Source organism: Rattus norvegicus, chromosome 12 (assembly GCF_021556685.1).
Source record: "Rattus norvegicus strain SHRSP/BbbUtx chromosome 12, alternate assembly SHRSP_T2T, whole genome shotgun sequence".
NCBI classification, from domain to species: domain Eukaryota; kingdom Metazoa; phylum Chordata; class Mammalia; order Rodentia; family Muridae; genus Rattus; species Rattus norvegicus.
This window is the reverse complement of record NC_141545.1, coordinates 14,998,211-15,019,171: the sequence shown is the minus strand read 5'-3', so window position 1 is coordinate 15,019,171 and position 20,961 is coordinate 14,998,211. Positions and strand designations below refer to the sequence as shown.

The 20,961-nt window shown below is 46.6% G+C and overlaps 1 protein-coding gene across 3 annotated transcripts in view; it reads right to left on the bottom strand.

Annotated features, from left to right (window-relative positions):
• Usp12 (ubiquitin specific peptidase 12) overlaps positions 1–20,961 on the bottom strand; it is a 53,638-nt gene that overhangs the window by 20,946 nt on the left and 11,731 nt on the right. For all 3 annotated transcript variants that reach the window (XM_087578739.1, NM_001166576.2, XM_087578740.1), the window contains 2 exon segments: positions 6,451–6,531; positions 706–919 (listed from right to left, as the gene is read on the bottom strand). In XM_087578739.1, the coding sequence (XP_087434865.1) occupies positions 706–919; positions 6,451–6,531 (295 nt within the window).

The window sequence follows — 20,961 nt, the reverse complement described above, 5'->3', positions numbered from 1 at the left end:
ATCTCATGTGGTCCAGGCTGGCTACAAACTGGTTATCTCCATGTCTCTGTCTCCTGAGGGCTAGAGTTCCAGGCACATGCCACCACAGAAGGCAAAAAACAACCACTCCTGGGAGAAATGTCAAGCGGGCAGAAGAGAGCAGGGCTTCCTCACTCGCTGGTGCACAGGATGTCGGCTGAGTGACACACTCCCAACACTGATCACACTTCCCATGAACCTCTGGACCTGAAACAGGAGCCCCACATCTCTGCTTCCCCATGGCTCGTGCGTTTGAACTTGGGTCCAGTTACTGATGCTTTGGGAAGGTTATGGAACGATCCAGAGGAGGAGACTTCCTAGGTTAGTAGTCACTGGGGAAGACGTGAACTTTTACAACTTGACTCACTCTACTCCGTGTTCTTTCTCTGTGTGCTTCCTGTGTCAGGTTGAAATGTGGTCGCTCTAATGGGCAGCCTCTCAAGTTCCTGCTGCTATATTTTTCCAGACAAAACAAAACACATGTCCTTCTAGATGAACATCAGAACAAACAATCTCCCCTGGCCTGCCTTAGTCAGAATATTCTAGTAAAACGGCTAACACAGAATGAAGTATAAACAGATGGTGCTCGAAACAAACAAACAACCAAACCCCCAGCAACCTGCATCACGGCACACTGTTTACCTGCCTAGGACACAAGCAACAGTACACAGGAAACAGACGGTTTACCGTTTTCCTTCCGCAATCTGGTGATGAACTTCTTGGGCGGGATCACGCCGACCTTCTTCTTCTGGGTGGCTATGCTGTGGAAGAGGTCTGCCAGGCAGGTGAGGAGGCTTTCCTTTTTTCTGGGCTGACTCTTGTATGCCAGAACTTTGTCCCGAAACGGACGACAAAAATAAAGTGCTTGGAGAACGGAGTTGCAGTAGCAGGTATTCCCAAACTACAAGAGCAAAGAGTGGAGCGTTAGTGCATGGAGCGCATGAGTGAGGAGCCTGAGGAAAGCAGAGGGCTGCATGTGCGCTCTGTTCTACAGCCCGTCGCGATTACCTCTGCCCTGACCCTAAGGGTCTCACAGAATGGTTTAAACAGACTCAGGCTGCTTGTGGTCCCCTTTGATCCCAGCACTCAGGAGGCAGAGGAAGGCAGATCTCTGAGTTCTAGCCCAGCCTGGTCTACAGAGTGAGTTCCAGGACAGCCAGGACTACACAGAGAAACCCTATCACAAAAACAAATAAACAAAACACAAACCCTCAACAGAAACCCTTCAAGAAATAAACTAAACATTTTCTATCAAGGTCCCACAGGCGCCACATACCAAGCACAAACAGAAAACAAAAAACTAAAACCAAAGCTGACTGGGACGTTAGTCATGGAGGAGACAGCCTTGGAGGATCAGAGAAGGCAGCAGGCAGTGCTGGCAGCAGTGTCACCCACATAGGTCTTGGGGAAGTGCTGCTTACTCAACTCCTACTTCTTCCCTTCAAAAGCACAGAGGACACTACCTTACGGAGCAAACATAGGGCTGAAAATTCCCTTCTCTGGGTTAAATGGAACCATCATATGCCAAGTTAAAAGCAAATACAGAATCTGTGTAGAGTAACAGCAGCAAGGCAGAAGCAGGCCTAGCCCACAGTTGCAGAGTTAAGAAAGCTCACAGCACAGCAACAGCAAACCTTCTGTTTGCATGTCCTTCTCTAAGGGACAAAGCCCTCAGAATAGCTGCAACTTTTTTTGTTTGTAAAGAAATCGATTTTAAAAGCTATGAAGGCCCAGTGAGAACGTGTGACTTCCCATCTCCACACCTGCTTGGGAGGGCAAAGCACTGGCTTCAGGAACAGTGTGAAATGTAGACCTCCCAGGAAAGATACTCAATCTAGGCTACGGCTCGCTAGTACTGTTGGCTATCTCTGGAGAACGTGCCCCTGCAGAATACACATCACTAAGACTCATCACTAATTAGCCAGCTTCATTTCATCTGCAAAGTAGAAGCCATACCACAGCCATAGAAGTCTAGTGGTCAGCACACTCTGGTTCTGTCAAAGAGAGACGACATCCAAAATGTAGAAAATAACCAGCATTTGGAGATCCTTACCAAGAGATATGTAACAGATATTTAACAACTTCACCAGAAATAAGAGAAAAACACAGCACCTCACACCATGTCAGTTGGCCCTTGGCAAATTCTAACTCCAGTTCCAGGCTCTTACTCCCTCTCCTAAGTTTTTAAAACCGAGAATGGTGGCACACATCTTTCACCCCAGCACTTGAGAAGCAGAGGCTGGTGGATCTCGGTGAGTTCAAGGCCAGCCTAGTTTACATAGTGTGTTCCCGGACAACACAACCATGGCTACACAAAGAGAAACCCTGTATTGAAAAACCTCACGTTACATCAGAAAGACAATAAGGGACTCATCATCTGTTCTAAGAAGCAAATGGCACAAGCTGAGAAACCAGGGGGCATCTACGACATGTACAATACAGAGAAGACTATAAACGAGGCTCTGACTGCATCAGGGTCACTACTGCTGTGATGAATCACCACGACCAAAGCAACCTGGAGAGGAGAGGGTTTATCTGGCTTACACTTCCACATCATAGTCCACCACTGAAGAAGGCCAGGGCAGGAGCTCAAGCAGGACAGGATCCTGGAGGCAGGAGCTGAGTCAGAGCCCATGGAGGGGTGCTGCTTACTAGGTTGCTCCCCGTGGTCTGCTCAGCCTGCTTTCTTACAGAACTCAAGACCACCAGCCCAGGGATGGTACCACGTACAGTGGGCTGGGCCCTCCCCTATGAACTACTAACTAAGAACATGCCTACAGGGTTACATGCAGTCTGATCTATGATTTTAGTCTGCATCAAGCTGACATAAAACATTCCAGTGTAGGTCCCTACTATGTCAATACAGCCAGTCCATCTTCTGAAGCAGCACATACCCAGCCCTGAGCCCTGCCATTGGGTCGTTTTTCCTTTACATATTCAGTTCTATTAAGGAAATCATTAAAGAGTCAGGATTCTTTCTCAACAATCAGTTTATATTAAATCTTCTTTATCATCGTCATCATCATCATCATTGTCATAATAATAACAATCATCATCATTAACATCATCATCATCATCATCATCATCATCATCATCATCATCATCATCATCATCATCATCCCCCTGTGGTGGTTTGAAGATGCTTGGCCCAGGGAGTGGCACTAGTAGGTGTGGCCTTGGAATAGGCTTTGAGACACTCCTCCTAGGGTGATCCTGACTTCCTTTGGATGAAGATGCAGAATTCTCAGCCCCTCCAGCACCATGGGCACTGCTGTGCTTCCTACCAGGACGATAACAGACTCCTGACCCACTTAAATGTTGTCCTTTATAAGAGTTGCCTTAGTCATGTAGTCTGTTCATAGCAGTAAAACCCTAACTAAGAACACACACACACACACACACACACACACACACACACACACACAAACACAAACACATATACCCTCTTCTTTTGTTTTTCAATACAGGGTTTCTCTTTGTGTAGCCATGGTTGTGGTTGTCCGGGAACACACTATGTAAACTAGGCCAGCCTTGAACTCACCAAGACCCACCAGCCTCTGCCTCCCAAGTGCTGGGGTGAAAGATGTGTGCCACCATTCTTGGTTTTAAAAACTTAGGAGAGTGAGCCTGGAACTGGAGTTACAATTGGCTGAGGGCCAACTGACATGGCGTGTCAAGAGCCAAATTTTCTCCAGCCCCTAAAATACTTCTTATAATTCATATTAATTATATATGGGCATGCATGCACACAACAAGGTAGCATTTTTACCTGTTCAGCTATCTCCCTGGCCACTAAGAAAATACCTTCTTCAACCAGTGGGCCCTGGTGACCCCAACCTCTGTATTCGCCCAAGTGGTCCAAAGGTTGTTAATTGAACTGGAAGCCTTTCCACCCCTGCACGGACAGTGATGCTCACTCCCACTCTACTGCCCTTGCCTCCTTGTGGGGGCCGACTCCTCTCCACATCCTGTCCAGTAGCTGTGTCTCATCACATCTGTGAGGGGACAGGGCACCTTGACAATCTAGCTAGCATCCCTGGACCAGCTTTCTTTGACCAGGAAATCTCTGGCATCTCTGGAACACATCCCAAAACCAGGCTGTGGTTGTCAAGTAGAGAGTCACAGGACAAGAAAGAAATTGATTTTAAGAAAACAGAACCAGGCGCCTTCACCTAATCAAGTCCATAACCCACGGAGGCAAAGAAAGCAACTTTATTCTCTCTTCTCCACACCAGGCCTTGTTCCAAACAGCTCAGCTTAAACAGTCATCGTAAGAGGAAGGCAACGTAATTTTTAAAAAATTTTTAGAATTTTATTTCCATTTTATGTGTACAGGTACTTTGCCAGCACACGTATGAACCTCTTTATGCAGTGCCCAGGGAGGCCAGGGAAGGTAGATAATCTCCTGAGACTGGAGCCACCATGTAAGAGCTGGGAACTGAACCCAGGTCCTCTGTAAGAACAGCCAGTGCGCTTAACCTGAGCCTTCTCTCCGGCCCCAGCAATCCTGATTTTGCCAATGCGGCTCCATAGGAGGCTCGCAATGGAGTCACTGTGCGTGTACAGGAAGAGTGGTGTGAGAACTACATTGCCACAGGAGGCGCACACACAGCAGTGAGGGGTTAGCATTCCACTGTCTGCTCTCCTCTGTGACCTGCACCACACACATTCAGAAGCTCGTTGGTCCTGCAAGCTCCTCGCCAGCAAATACCAGATGTGCTCACACATGATCAAAGTTCAAAACAATGTTTTCAAAGAACTTAGCTAATACAAATTTTAAAAGATTAAAAACAAAACAAAAACAACCTGTAACTAAAAATAGATTAACCAGTTGATCATTAACAATGCTGAGAATAACCCCGTTTGTCTCTGGTAGGTCAATTAAATTGGTTATCTCACTGTTTTGCAAACACAAAGGGCCTGCTCCCACAGGTGAGTGTTTATTATGAACCCTCCTTCTTAGCCTGAAAGGGACCCAGAAGGTGGGTCTAGCAGCAACTCTTCCACATGTACTCCTTGGCAAAGCAAAGAAGCCTGGACATGTCGCTATTACAGGCTGATGGAAGCGGTCTCTCTCCTTTACCAAACCCCAAAGTTTCTTCCCCCTCCTGTAAGCCCCCTTGAAGTTTGGGAGCATGGAATCCAGGGCGGTGAGCACACTGCACAGTGCTCACCACCCAGATGTCTGACCCCGCTTCAGAGTTTCTACAACAGCTCCATGGATGCAGTACTGCTCACAGCGCACATACGTTCCAGAGTCAGAAACGTGACTAAAACACTGGCCTCTGAGTTCCCCACCCATCCCTACATCACCGCCCCCAGGCCATACTGTTGTTTTTAAGCAAAGCTGGAGTTTTGATACAGACTTAATCACACACAACAATATAGAAAGCCGTGCTTGTGAAGGACAGACAGTTGTACACCCCATGTGTGGGTGCAGGCGTCTCAAGAGAGTTGAGCCAATCTTGATATTTAAGGGACACCTCTATGAGTAAGCAGTGTTATAACTCTAAAAATAAAAAAGCAGCCAAGCTAGTGAGAGAAAAGCAGAGAGACGGAAAAGTAAGGGCTGGGCAGAAGAAGGGGAAGCAACAGAAGCTGTCTGAGAGTGTAAGTCACAGAATGGAGTCCAAGACTCTCGGCCACCTTACCTTGCGGTCGGTCCTGAGACCCCTCAGAGGTGGCAGGATTTGTATAATAATAGTTATTGTTATTGTTGTATGTATATAATTATTATATATTATATATAATAATGAGACAAGAAGGTCAGAAGCTGCATTTCCATCCATCAATGCAGCCATCAACTCAATGGTCTCTTCTCAGCTTATGCCTCCGTTTTTCCTGACGTGGCTGCTATGTGGCTTCAAGGGAAGCACAAACACTGTTTATATTTACACTGACTCAGGGTATCTTTTAAAAAAACTCAAAATTAACCGGACCTGAATATGATATGGCTTTATGACTGTCTAGCAAGAGCAGCCGTTCTGGACAGGGCTGCAGAGTTTCACTATCAAATGCATTTTTATGCCGTATCTACACCAAGACTGAATATCCAGGACAGACCTGGAACTAGGAAAATAATAATTTTTTCTTTGTTAAGTTTCAGTAGTGTAAAGTCGTGTTCAGTTAAATTCCAAAGTTCTTACCAGGCTTTAAGGACACAGGCACCTCCCAGCGGGGAGCTTTTACGTAGCCTTACATGTGCAATGCCACTAGCTAAAGAACTCTTAAATACTGAGAGGTCACTCTTATAATTATAAGTCAAACTTTTGCTAGGAGAATTCTGTTGCCAGAACTGTGAAATTAGGCTGAAAGTGTTACCTCCTTTCAACCACAGGTCACTTTAAATCCTCATGACACAAGCGGGTCCTGTAAGGAAGGGGGAAGTACACTGACTCAGTGCTCGAAGCGTCAAGGCTGGAGCGCACTTACATTGACTAATCCAAAATAGTGCTCGTTGACCGGAAACTGTTCTGGACCAATCTCTTTCTCTAATGCCGAGGCATTGGCGCCCTGTAAAACGAAAACCACAAATATCAGGATTTATAGTATTTCTATAATGTCCAGTCATATAGGCTGAGACATCCTTTAAAAGGCCATACTCAAATTACAGCAAATTAACATTATTCAAAAACAGTTGATATTGAAAATGAATAGCTTTTAGTCATATGACTTAATACTAGTTTATACAAATCAGTCAGGAATCACGCTCCTAGCACACTCCCCACCCCCAAGTAATCAAGGAAAACTTCTGACTTGTATGCCGTAATAGGACAAGACTTTGCTGGCAACCACCGTGGAGCCAAAAGGAAGGAAGGGAAGGCTCGCACAGTGCAGGACCCAGCCAGCCTGGGCAGCAGGACCCCTAAAGGACGGGAGATCCAACTGGACCAGTGCCGATAACCTACTGTCCTACAGGAAGACCCAGAAGTATCAGTCAGATGCCCACAGGGTAAGCAGCATCAATGACCCTGCATGGCACAGGAACTCCCAATAGGGAGGCAGACTTTCTGGACTCAGAAACACTAGAAGGGAGCCAGAAGCAAGCAGACAGACAGACAGACAGAGCATGCACTTCCTCCCATTCACATCAATACCCGTGCAGCCCCTGCTCTGTGTCCTGACCTCCCCACTGCCCCCTCCCTAAGGCTGCTTTCTTCCCTACTCTCCCTTTTTCATGGTCTTCTCCCAAAGTCAGCCACTGGCCTGACTGCTGGGCCCCAATGTCCCAGCCTCCTGAGAGATGGCACTTTTCTGAGCATATTTATTATTTTTAAAAATGGTTTATATTTTTCCTATTTTTTATGTGTATGTGTGTACTGAGTGTGGTTATTACATGCATGTGAGTGCAGGTGTCCCGGGAGCTGGAGTGACAGGAGCTGGGAGCTGTCCGACATGGGGGATGAAGTGGCCTCAGGTCCTCCTGAAGAACAGCTGAGCAAACTCTCCAGAACCTGGTCCTACTTCTTTTTTTTTTCTTTTTTCTTTTCTTTTTTTTTTTCGGAGCTGGGGACCGAACCCAGGGCCTTGCACTTGCTAGGCAAACGCTCTACCACTGAGCTAAATCCCCAACCCCCTGGTCCCACTTCTTTACCTTTCCTTTCAGTCTACTTTTAGCCAAGAAATAGTTCAGCCCCACAGGAAGACAAGAAGGAAATGTGCCTGACTCATGGCTACTGCTGAGAGGGCAGAAAGAGAAAATAAATCCCTTCCAACGGCGACTCACAGCCACAAGCTGGACCCTATGAAACCTAACATGTGGGTCAGTGCAATTACCAACAGCGTCAGACCCACCCAGGAAAGCAGCTCAACCGTGCCTTAAAGGAAGTGTCTTTTCTATCCCACAAACGGCAAAATTACTCACACTGTGGAAGGTGGATTCAATTCCCCCACACAAAAAAAGTTGGAGCAACATGCTAAGAAGTTTGAGTTCTGAGTGAGAATTACTAACGCAGGTTAGCGCACATGAAGAGCAAAGGCAACAGATCACAAAGCTCCAAGGCAGAAGTCCCCAGAGCGGCAGCGGCAGAGAGAAGCCAGCACTGCCAACAAAGAGCAGGCACCGGGCATGAGCCTGAGACCCTAAAGGTCAACAGTGTTCCTAGAAAAGACAGAATACTTCAGCAGTCATAATAAAACCTGTGATGTCAATCAAGCAAGGTTGCTTTAACCCATTTTTCTGCCAATGGGTGGCCAACTAAAACTCATTTTATTAATAACAGAAATGGTGGTGCACACCTTGAATCCCAGTGCTCAGGAGACAGAGGCAGGTGGATCTCACCAGCCTGGTCTACAGATCGAGTTTTAGGAGAGAAACCCCTGTGTTCACCCCCTACCCAAATATTTTACAAAAACCGATCAAATGAGAATATGAATCCACTATGGAAGGGACGGGAAGCAGGCACGCTAGACTGTAAAGCTACAGGCCCGAGTCTGGCCTGGGCGCTGCTGCTCTGCCTGGGCCTGGGTTTCCTGAGGAGCACAGTCCCATGCCTGTGCTGTCTTCCCGTCCACAAGTAGGCATGGCAGCTCACTACACTTCACTAAAGCATGGGCTACAATGTAGCACACTCCGCCAAAGACCAGCGTCTAGAACAAGAGACAGAGGAGCCAGTCTCACAGGTCAATTGTTACAGAGAATTATGGTGTTAGGTTATATTAGATACAGATAATTAAGATACACAGACAGTAAGACTTGCCGGCCACAGGCAAAGGCCAGGTGTACCTCTCCCAACCGCTCACAACATATTTTTGGAAAGGTGAGGACTTTCCATACAGAGAGATTATCATCAAAGGATGACACTGGCCTGTCGCCCTGACAGTAAGAAAGCAGTAATATGCTAGCCTCTGCTGGTAAAGCAAGGAGAGCATCTGACCGTTTCCCTCTCCAACATAGGAACTCATCCAACAAGTCTTCCTTCTACCTGTTTCAGAAATACAAAATCACACGAAAGCACGCTGATACCCTGTGCTGTTTTCATTAAAATAATTCACTTACTTTAGGATAAGCATGATGTCTGTAGAAATAAGCTAGAAATTAGAAGTCTCCTGCCTCCAAAGTCCACATTCAAGGCCAGATGTGTGTGTTTTGGGGACATGAGGACATGCTACTTTGGAAAGTTAATTATGAGTAATGTTCATGTTTGTGTGAAATGGTAATGCATGTCACTGAGAAATAAGTGATTGTGTAGCATCTGGACCTGCTACCTAAGAAATGGAAGTATGCATTGTGTTTGCATGCTACACAGTTATTCTAAACTATTATATCTCACTTTTCCTGTTGTTTAATGAGAAAATTCAATAAATTCTTCTCAGTTTCATGTTTCAACCTTATTTTAGAAGCTAGCACTTCTCATTGCTAGGTTGAGCACTGAACAGTCAGCTGAGGTAAGTGCATTAAAGAGAACAGCCAAACCAGGAAGGAAAGAAGCCGCTGTGGGGTGAGGAAGCCAGTGACCTTGGAAAACTAAGAAAGCTTCTGGAGGGAAGGAAGGACGGAAGCAGCCGTGCAGTGGGAGGGCATGAACGCCACATCCTGAGAGCAGGCAGAACCTTCTCAAGTACAGGGCAATGCCCACACCACAGCTTCATACCGTACAGGAGAACGGAGCTTAACCCTCTCTCACACCTGTCCTAGAATGAACTAAAAATCCACTGAGGTCAACAAATGATACAAGAAAACAAACCCTATTTATACGGAGTTAGGAAGCACCAGAGAGAGAGAAAACAGGCCAGGATCAGAGAAGACGTCTAATCTGATGTCTGCCAAAAGGCTAGGAAGCAATGAAACTCCAAATGTGTGTGTCTCTCATCTCTGGACTTGCTTGCTGAATTTGATTCTTGAAATAAAAGCCACATATGCATTTAATGCTGGTACTCAGGCGGTTGAGGCCCTGTGGGTTCAAGGCCATCCTGGTCTACATAGAGTTCCAGGCCAACTTGATCTACATAGTGGGTTCCAGGACAGACATAGTTGCACAGTGAGACCCTGTGTAGAAAATAAGGGGGGGGGGGAGGTGAGGAGGAAGAGGGGGGAAGGGAGGAGGAAGAAAAAGAGTAGTAGAAGAAGGCAAAACAAAATAAAAACCCATGCTCCAACACTGACCAGCCAGCCTATGAGGACAAGAGTAGACGACACTGTGGAATATTTGAGGTGCACATCAGGGATTTTCCCTTTAGGGAACCTTACTACAGTTACTGGGTTATGACACTGGCCTGCTGGAGCCCACAGACAGGCTGGCAGTGAACTGGCTGAGCGGCAACTGCCCATTCGGAAGCTGCACCCCTAACCTAGTTCTCACATGAACTGCAGCATCACCCGGGATAACCAGGTGGCCTCAGTCTTCTCCCCGGCAAAGAAGGGAGCAGAGAAGCATGCACTGCAGGCCCTCAGCACTGCCACACAGAATCTAAATGGTGACAACGAAGTGGAAACTTAGGAGTTCTTTGGAAAGTTGGTTGGATGATGCTTTGCTGGGGCAAACACGTGAAGAAATGTTTTCTTAAAGTGGACACAGGTGGGAGCTGGAGAGATGGCTCAGTGGTTAAGAGCACCGACTGCTCTTCCCAAGGTCCTGAGTTCAAATCCCAGCAACCACATGGTGGCTCACAACCATCTGTAATGAGATCTGATGCCCTCTTCTGGTGTGTCTGAAGACAGCTACAGTGTACTCCTATATAATAAATAAAATATTAAAAAAAAAAAAAAAGACTCAAAGGGGCATGGGGACCAGCCCTTCCTTTAAAAAGTGGACACAGGTGTGAAAGGCTAAGTTGGACTTCACTGAGGCAGACGCAGGAGAGAGGACGTTCTGCTAAAGCAAGCACGTGAGAGGACACGTGATGAAGGATTCTGAGCTAACCACACGCATGTATTAGTCTGCCTTACATTGTGTAGTTGGGCTGCATTTGTCATGATGCCGTAAAGAGAACCCGCACCAAAAACCTTTTGGGGGTGTGTTGCAGTTTCTTCTGCGGACTCGGACGGGCTGACTGGATGCACGTGCTGAGACAAGACCAATGCTGAGGCAAGACATGTGGAGACGCGTGCTGTTTGGAGGGTATAAATAAGACTCCACAGAATGACAGAGAGAGAACATGGCTTGCTGGTACAGTGCAACCCTTGTGAGTGTCAAGTCTTCGCTGATCTTCTCTTCCCTGAGAGAGGCACATTGGAGAACTTCTCCTGGTGTTCCTCCTGGTCCCTCCTGCTGATTCGAGCCGAGGCTGAGGCCGGGCTGTCTCTGCTAGGTGTGTCACCACTGTTGCTAACCCAACTCTACCAAACTAGACTGCTGGTGTATCCGTGGAGTGTTTGTGAATGGACCAAGCTGCCACTGCCTGCTAACCTAGGAGCTGATTTCCAGACAACACAAATGGGAATTGCTCCAAAGAACCTTTCTAAAAAGGTCCACTCCACCCCCAACCCTGTAACCTTTCTTTTCCACTACCTCTGGTAGGTAGGCGGTGGGTTACAAGGGAGGCTAAAACGTTTAAGAACCATCATTAAAAATAAGGTTTGAAGAAAAGAGTTACAGTGTCCTAGTACAGACACAGCTCAAGTCTGACTTGTGAGGAAGATTGAGCTCCTTTGAGCTCCATATTCACAAAGCCACAGAGCAGGGTAAAGAGCATCAATCGAGGCCTGCTTCTCTAGAAACACGAAAAGGAAGATGGAAGCCAGTGCCTCTCAGATGAGGACTTGGCACAAAGCTGGATAATCACCTCCTACGACTGTGGCCAAATGGAGAAGGAGCAGGAAGCTGGTACGGTTTGCTGTCTCTGGAAGAGATCACACCCTGTACAAGCTGCCACCATGCTCTTCAATAGCAGTCGCTCTGCCTCTGCTGCCCCAAGGCCATGGGGAAAGTGGCTCAGGGCAGGAGTGAGGCCTGACTGTTTCCCAGGAGCATCTAGGCCTGCTCATCTCACCCTCCCACCTGCTGTCCATCACTCCCCAACCTCCAACCCCAGAGGGAAACCTTCCAGCAAGCAAGTCTTCCAAGTTTTTGATGTTTTTTTTTTTTCTCACGGGATAGTATAAGTGGCTGTTTTCTCTTTTATCCATCATCTCAACAGCACATGGATAACACTGAACATGACCATTAGTCAGCTCAGAAAACCTCAAACTATGACTAAATTAATGGCCAATGATTGCAGATCTTACTGTACTCCTTCTCATCCAATGACATAATACGTACCACCACATCACATAAGAACGCCAAGCAACAAGTGACAGTTGCCTCTTTCTATAGTTCATTAATAAAATTATCAATAAAAACAACAGGCATGCAATATTAACCTATTAATAAAACAATGTGCATACACATACATATACACACACGTATATGCGTATACATGTAATTGCTTAGTCCACATCATCTTACCTGTGTATACAATTCTATGGCTAATCAACTGGTACTGGATAACCAGTTAGGGTGCTCATCCCTAAAGATGATTTCTCCCCCTCTCGGAGGTCATTAGTTTTCTGTCCCTGTTAATCTGGGGGCCGGGCCCTGTGAGAAGTCCCTTTCCATGTGAACGTGTCTATTGACTGGTGGTGTACCTGTCTTGTTTAGGCAGTAAGCGTACTTAAGGGACCATGGGAGAAGCTTCCCTGCCATTTCTAGAAGACACTCATTCACGCACAGCACATGTATGCACACTGTTTTTGTGCCCTGTGTAAAGATTTTCCTTGTATTATTCAAACGCTGAGGTCTCTGCTCCCAATCAGAACATGACACTGCCATGCTCATTCTAAGTATGGCCTGCCTGAATGCTGTGTAAACAGTGCTCCCCATTTATTCTGACTTGTTGATAGAAAACGATCAACAGTGGCTGACAGACAAGAGAACAGGGCTGAACTCCTATCCATGGGATTGGGGGACGGGGGGACTGGGGGGGACCAAGAGCTGCCTACCATGGAACACACCTAGGGCAGAAAGAGCCAGCCAGATCCATTCTGAAACACTAGTATCTCAGGGACTTTGGCTGGGAGGTGGCCAGATCAGCTTAGAGGAATAGAATAGATTGACAACTGCTCAGAGTTCTCTGCTGTAAAGCTTATTAAATAAATCTTAATAGTCTCTGTCTCTTATCTGGGAGGTAGCCAGGATAGAGAAAAACCATCACCTTTAAAATTGACTCAACACACATTTCCTGGTCCTCTGACTCTCACGATTTCCCATAAGCTCTTTAGTGATGGTCCTTAAGCCCTGCAAGAACTGTATTGCAGACGGAGGCTAGGTTCCCTGATCACTTTTCTACACACTTTAACCAGTTGTAGGGTTTTTTGCAATGTCTCCACCTAGTGCAAAGATAAGTTTCTTTGATGAGAAGTGGGAGTTCCATTTATCTGTGGTACAAGGATAAGTACTTAGAACACAGGGAGGAAGTATGCTGGTATTGCTCTCCACCAGGGTCCATGATTTTACATTCAGTTACCTCCTATTAAGGTTGGTCTTAAGCTGTGGTTGCTGCCAAGACGTAAGTGCCACAATTACCCCCACCATGCTAGACACTGCTGTGGATCCTAGGCGCTACAGCTTCCCTCTCTGGGAAGCTTGACTAGCACCTTCCAGCACTATGAAAGCTTGTCCTCAGGGAGGAGGAGGCTTTCTGGTCAGATGGAGGTCAGATCCTCCAAGTCCTGTGTTTAAAGTGAGGCATTCACACAGGCCTATTTAGTCTCAAACTCAGTAAGGTATATGCTTACGTTAAACTTTCATTTTCAAGTTGTATAGTTCTAAGTTTTAGAATATGAGATTTTAAATCTACATCACAAGTGTAGAAACATGTAAGCATGAATTTCATGCTCTTTATGCCTATTAAGGATAATATTCATCTACAGTAGAAAAGGCCCCAGTTCAGTTCCCAGCACCCATGTCAGATACCTTACTACCAAGAACTCAAGCTCCAGGGGACCTGACACCCTCTTCTGTTCTCCACGAGTACTGCACATACCCACAAGAAAGCAGGCACACAGGCGGGCAAGCAGATGCAATTTGTAAATATTTCAAAAAGGAAAAAAACCTACACCTAGAAATTATATACATTACCTTAAAAATTTTGGAACTTAATCCTCTAAACAAACTCTTTAGAGATTCTAATTTTATATACAACAAAACCAGTATTTTCAGTTAAGCCCTAAGACATTTCTATTAACTATATTCTTTCTTCACTATGTAATAAGAATTCTTTAGATAGAACAGATCCAGACATTTTAGCTTGAAATACAATTTTTCACACTTTGAAATGTTCATCCGCTCTAAGAAAAGAGGTCAGTGACTGTTCAGCCAAAAGAACGAAGCAAAGTTATGCTGAGTTTCAGAAATGCCATAAGAATTCTTCTAAAGCAATCTGTAATACTAATTTGATTTGAAATTATGATAAACTCACAGAAGGAAGGAAGGAAGGAAGGAAGGAAGGAAGGGAGGGAGGGAGGGAGGGAGGGAGGGAGGGAGCAAGGAAGGAAGGAAGGAAGGAAGGGTGGGGGGGGGGACACAGGAAAGCACCTGTTTGTAAGCACTATTCTCCACTGCAAGGCACTGCAGAGTGCAAGGCGGGGTGTTGCGGGGGTGGGGGAGGGGACACACAGAGGAATACAGAGCAGGACAAGGAGCACAGAGTCCGTCTGACGCCCGCTGACCATGCGGGGCAATCGGAGCCTTCACTGTCAGTGTTGACAAGGATCACAGTCTGTACAGGCAAAGTCCATGCTGCTTTAAGGACACGAACAAATGAATGACAGGAACCCTCCTTCTTAAAATGAACTGCCAACTCCACACAGAAAACCCCAAATCTAATGAATAAAATTTGATGAGAAACAGTATATTTACAGTCATCTTTTTTTTTTTTTTTGGTTCTTTTTTTCGGAGCTGGGGACCGAACCCAGGGCCTTGCACTTCCTAGGTAAGCGCTCTACCACTGAGCTAAATCCCCAACCCCTATTTACAGTCATCTTGAAAGCATCTCCCCAGAAATTAATTACAAAGTAAAAGCACTAAGGTAATGTCACACTGGAAAAACTTGATGAACCAGTTTCCGTACTTGGAAAAAAATGTATAATGTGAATCTAATCATGAAGGAACATCGGCCAAACCCACCTGAGGAACAACATGCAGAATGGCTGGCTTGTCCCACTCATCACGTCAAGGTCAAATGAGACCAAAACAGCTGGCAATACTAGGAAAGACATTATCAGAAGGTCCAGAGAGATGGCATATGTGCAAACATCATATTTGCAAAGCAGATTTAGCAAAATGCAAATAAGCAGTAGAGAAAGTCTGGGCAACTCTCGCACTTGCAACTTGCCTAAGACTTCTGAGCAGATTCAGTCTCCACAATGGGGTAGCCTCCACTCACAAACCTGGAGAACTCGTGCGTGGAACGTGAAAGTGACTAGCATGCACAAGGGCCCGCGCGGCTTCTCAGCACACGGCACCCTTCGTTATTCTTGTGGGACAGCACAGTCCTAATTCACTCCTCCTGCTGTACTGATGGGCAGCTGTCTCGGGGACTGCAGTTGAAGGATAGCTCCTATACTCTAAGAGCCAGTGCTCAAGCCCCCAGTTTCCAGTCTTACTGAGGGCAACCGGTGTGCACAGCCTGCCCACAAATGCTGTGCTGAGCCGCCTGTGCTGATCTACCCTAACTGTTTTTAAGGTCACGCTGGAGTGCTCATTCAGGATTGTAGCTGGCTGTTGACTCAATAACTGATCACTCTTCTCTCCATGGATGCCCTGTGGAAGGCGGTGGCAAAGCGGCAAGCCCCATGACTTTGGCTATCTGGAAGTAAAGCGATTTGCTTACAGGGAGGATGCTTCAGTCTCCATCTGGAGCAGTGGCACTTCTCCCAGCTCCGTCCCACAGTGAGTCACTGAGCATTCTTCCCAGCACACTCCAGGCCTTAGCACCTACTTCCCCTTTACAGCAAATCAAAGGGCAAAGAAGCACATCTAAAGACCACAGGAAACACTCAAACACAGCAAGTTCTCGGTGTGACAACCAGCCTGCCTGCTCAACAGCCATGGAAAGGAGGAGGCCGCACTTGGTTAATGGAACACGGCACCCAAATCAACAGCATGAGTCACTACTGGACCATGACTCCGAAGAACAGAAGACAAAAGACCACACAAGACGTGCTGGAGACAACCCGAGCTACTGAAATGTGGCCTGAATATTAGTCAGTGTTAGTAAGGAAATCACATTAGTCTCTTTGGGTAAGAAGTGGAGATATGGGGCTGTGGAAATAGCTCGGTCAGTTAGTGGTTACTAAACAATCTATTTGGAGCCGAGTTCAATTAGGAGAAACGACATGTAAAAATAAAAGTAAAGTCTGGTATGGTGGTACACACCTTTAACCCAGTGCTGGGGGAGAGGGGACAGAGGCAGGTGAATCTCTGTGTCTAAGGCCAGCATGGTCTACATAGCAAGCTCCAAGACAGCCAGGACTACAGAAATTCTGCCTCTAAAATGAAGAGGGAAAAAAAGAAAAGAAAAAGTGTAGTGGAGGGAGGGAGACACAGACAGCCCCACTACTTGTTGAGCTCCACGTCAGTGAAAGGCCCTGCCCCCAGATCCCCCCCCCCACAAAAAAGGAAGTGGATAATGCCCAATTGACTGAATTACAGCTGAGGTTGTCCTCTGGCATGTTCATGCACACATGTGCACGCGGGGACACAAGTTACGGCGTCATGGAGCAGTGGGGAACTTAGACAGCTGGGGCCCTGTGTAGTCTGGAGATGCCTGCAGTTTGGACTGCTAATGGCAGTGGGTCAATGCCCCTCTACTTGACGACCTCTAGGTAACCACACTAGCTTATGGCAGAGCTGTCTCAGGACCACCCAGTCACCTTGTACACCAGAAGGGAAGTCCTGCTTGCATCCCCACTGTTGCTCACCTGCCCCGCAGCCACCTAAAAGCATGCAGCCTCGGCAGCCTGCACCTTAACCTCTGCGCCCCTCTGCTTCATGAGCACCTCTTTTGCTTTCTAACAATCTGCACGATCTACATGGGTTTCAGACCTCATTCCCTGCAGGACCGATGAGGCTCACGATGATTGCTATTAACAGATCTTGCACTTCCCTCCAAATGTCAATGTCCCCACGTGACTGTCAAAGTTCAGATACTTCCCAGGGAGTTCCCCTCTCGGTGGACAGAGCGTTGCCTTGCTTCTAGCAGAGGTAACCCTTCACCAACTTTTCCATCAAACTAAGGCTACAGTACAGATGAGGTGACACCTGGCCAAGGAACTGTATTTCAACACTTTCTGCAGAGAAAACTAAGCTCCAAGAGAGAATCTTTGGAACTCAATTGGTTCACTGATGTCCTCCTACACAGCATTTACTTCCAAAGTTTGTTGTTCCATACGGGGACTTTTCAGGGGGAAAGGCAAACCAATAACCTCAACCCAAACTAGCCCCACGGACCTGCTCTGAATCACTGGGCTGCACTCACTCAGACTCTACTCACTACCGTGAAACACGAGCTCAGCTTAGTCCCACAGCCAGACTTATCTGTCACAAAAGAATCACTGCCCCAAAGTCCTTTCTAACAGTATTTTTATAACACTAAATTTTTATTATAATAGACTAGCAATAAAAATGTGTTAAAAGACTACAGAATGAGAAAAAAAGTTAACAGCAAAATGTCCTTGATTTTAAGAGTACTGGGGTGCCAGAGATGGTTCGCAGTTGAGAGCACAACCAACCCTCCAGAGGAATCCAGCCTGGGTCACACACCCACGTGGCAGCTCGAAACTGTCTGACTCCCACTCTACTACAGCACCCTCTTCTGGCCTCCTCTGGCACAGCATACACCTGGTACACTTACTTGTGGCCAAAACACTCAGACACAGAAAATAAAACCAACCTAAAGCATGAGTTGAAAACAAGTGGACAGTGAGTGTGGTGTACACACCAGCAATCCCAACACGTGGGAGGCTAAGGCAGGACGGCTGTGACTTGAGGCCACCCTACCCGCATAGCAAGACTGTCCTAAAGCCAGACCATCAGAAACAGCTACACTGCTCCATGAAAACTCACGCTCTGTGCTGCTTAAGCAACTAATAAAGGAAGAGTGTGTTGTAGCTCCAGGTTTGACTTTGGTGGGAGAAGGCATGGAGGCAACCTGAGGCAGCTGGCCAGACTGCACCCACAGTGCAGAAGCAAAGACCGATGCTGGGGCTCAGTTCAGGTCTGGAACCTTCATCCACAGAAGGGTCCCCACCCACACTCAGGCTAGGTGACCCCACCTTAGGTAAGGCTTTTAGGAAATCCTCTCAGGCATGCCCGGGGGCTTGTGCAATAGGTGATTATAAATCCTGTCAACCTCCACACATAATACAGAAATGGTGAAGGGAACACAGACACAGGCAGCAGAAAGCAGACATGAAAACCAGATGCTGCCTCACTAACACCAGACATGAACAGGCCACACAATCTAAACTAAAGGTAGAGGTTAGCAGACTCAATCAAATAGAATCCTAGGCTGGGGAGGTGACTCACGGCTAGGAGGGCTTGCTGTCAAGCACGAGACCCTGAGTATGGACCTCTAGCACCCACATAAAAGCCACTCAAGGCCATAAGCAAACCCGGATCCCCAGCACTGGGGAAAGCTGACAGGGCTTGGCTGGGCAGATGCCAGCAGAAAATCAGTGAGTTCCAAGTTCATCAAGAGACTGTCTCAGCAGAGTAAGGTGGAGTGACAGAAGAGGCCTCCACCCAGCACACACTCATACTCCATTCACACACACAAGAAAACAAATCCCACACCAGGCACAACTGTAGGCTTGTCATCTAGCTACTGGGGAGCCTGAGGCAGGAAGACTTAGGAGTTCTAGGCTAGCCTCAGTCACATAGACAAAGGAGAAGAAAATAAACTGGTTTTCTAAAAGTACACACAAATCTCCAACACTGCCCTAGCAAATGACCTCATCGACACTCCAGAGGGCCATGCACCAGCAACCCCCAGAGTCACCCCAAGAATGCAAGGGTGGTTTGACCACCTAAAACTAATCCCTATCATAGAGCGTGCTACCTGAATTTAAGTAAGATCATGCGCTCACTTCCATAGACACAAGTGACACCTTTTCATGACCAAAGAAAAGAAACACACAAACCCAACAGAACAGGGCACAGGAGACATTCTCAACCTGATAATACGGAGACTGTTCGCCTGTTTGCAAAAGTGTGTGCCATGCAGGCACACACACAGACATGACTGTGATCCCCAGAACCCATGTCGAAAGGCCAAGAGCAGTGACATGTCTGCCATCACATCACCCAAGAGGCCAAACTAGCAGATTCCTGGGCCATCCACCTTGATTTCTGAGACAGGATCACACACACACACACACACACACACACACACACACACACACACACCTGCACATGTACAAACAAACACAGGAAACATCCATAAAAACTCAACAGCAGGGCTGGGGATTTAGCTCAGTGGTAGAGCGCCTACCTAGGAAGCGCAAGGCCCTGGGTTCGGTCCCCAGCTCCGGAAAAAAAAAGAACCAAAAAAAAAAAAAAAAAAAAAAACCTCAACAGCAGGGCTGGAGAGATGGCTCAGTGGTTAAGAGCACTGTCTGCTCTTCCAGATGTCCTGAGTTCAATTCCCAGTAACCACATGGTGGCTCCCAACCATCTGCAATGGGATCCAATCTTCTCTTCTGGTGTGTCTGAAGACAGCTACTGTGTGTGTGTGTGTGTGTGTGTGTGTGTGTGTGTGTGTGTGTGTGTGTGTCTTTCTTTTTTTGTTAGGCAAGTGCTCTACCACTGAGCTAAATCCCCAACCTCATGTGTCTTTTTAAAAAAGCAAACCTCAGTGTGAACGGAAGAATTAGCCTATCTCTACCCACACAGCACAATCTCACACCAAGATCTTAGGCTCATACAAGAGCTGCTGGGACAAACGGGCTCTGAGGAGCTGGGCATAAGACAAGACTGCTTATTTCCACATCTTTTACACTCAACAATCTTTAACAAGACCACAATTTCATCAAAACCATCCTAATACACCAGAATACACTCAACAAACTCTTTTAAAATTACTGAAAAAATTTAAAGCATATTGAGGGGAACAGAAAAAAACCATCCCCACACACTATGGGCCATGTAGTGGCAATACTCCACAATCAATCCATGTAATCCCTATCAGAATCCCAGCAACTTGTTTAGACACTGACAAGCTGATCTAAAACCCATGCAGAATCAACATGAGACCCAGAAGAGTCGACTGTGATCATGAAAAGAACAAAGTCTGAGAACCCCCACTTCCTGATTTCAAAACTCACTTCAAAGCACCCATAATCAAAGCAGTAACACTGGAGGGTGGTCATATGGGCAGCTCAAGGAAACAGAGCTGAGGTTTCAGCAGGAGTGGAGGCCAGGCCTGTCACCCCAGCATCTATCTGTGAGGTCATCCTCTACTTAACAAGTTTGAAAACAGCCTTGACAGGATCTCAAAAACAGAATTAAAAAAAACCCAAGATTCCAGAAATAAAGCCGCATATTCATACATTTCTGTTTTCAGCAAGGGTACTAAGGCCATTCCATGGGAAATAGGCTGTGCATGTGTGTGCATGAGTGTGTGGTTAGAAAATGTGAGTTGCACATGCAGAGGACAGAGAACCAGAGTTGGTTCTCACCTTTACAAGGATTCCAGGGCCGGAATGCAGGCTTGAGTGGTGAAGACCTTTTCCTGCTGAGCCTCCTCATTGGCCCTAACCCTGCGATTCTAAGCAGATGCCCAAGATAAAGAGAAGGCAGGACCACCCAAAACTTACTGTCCTGACTTCACAGCAGCATTTATCCACCAAATGGCAAACAACTCAAAGCCAATGAGCCAACAGATAAAACATGTGATGTAAATACAGTAGAAAACACATCCGCTAAAAGTGACAAAATACTGGTACATCTTCTAACACAGATAGGC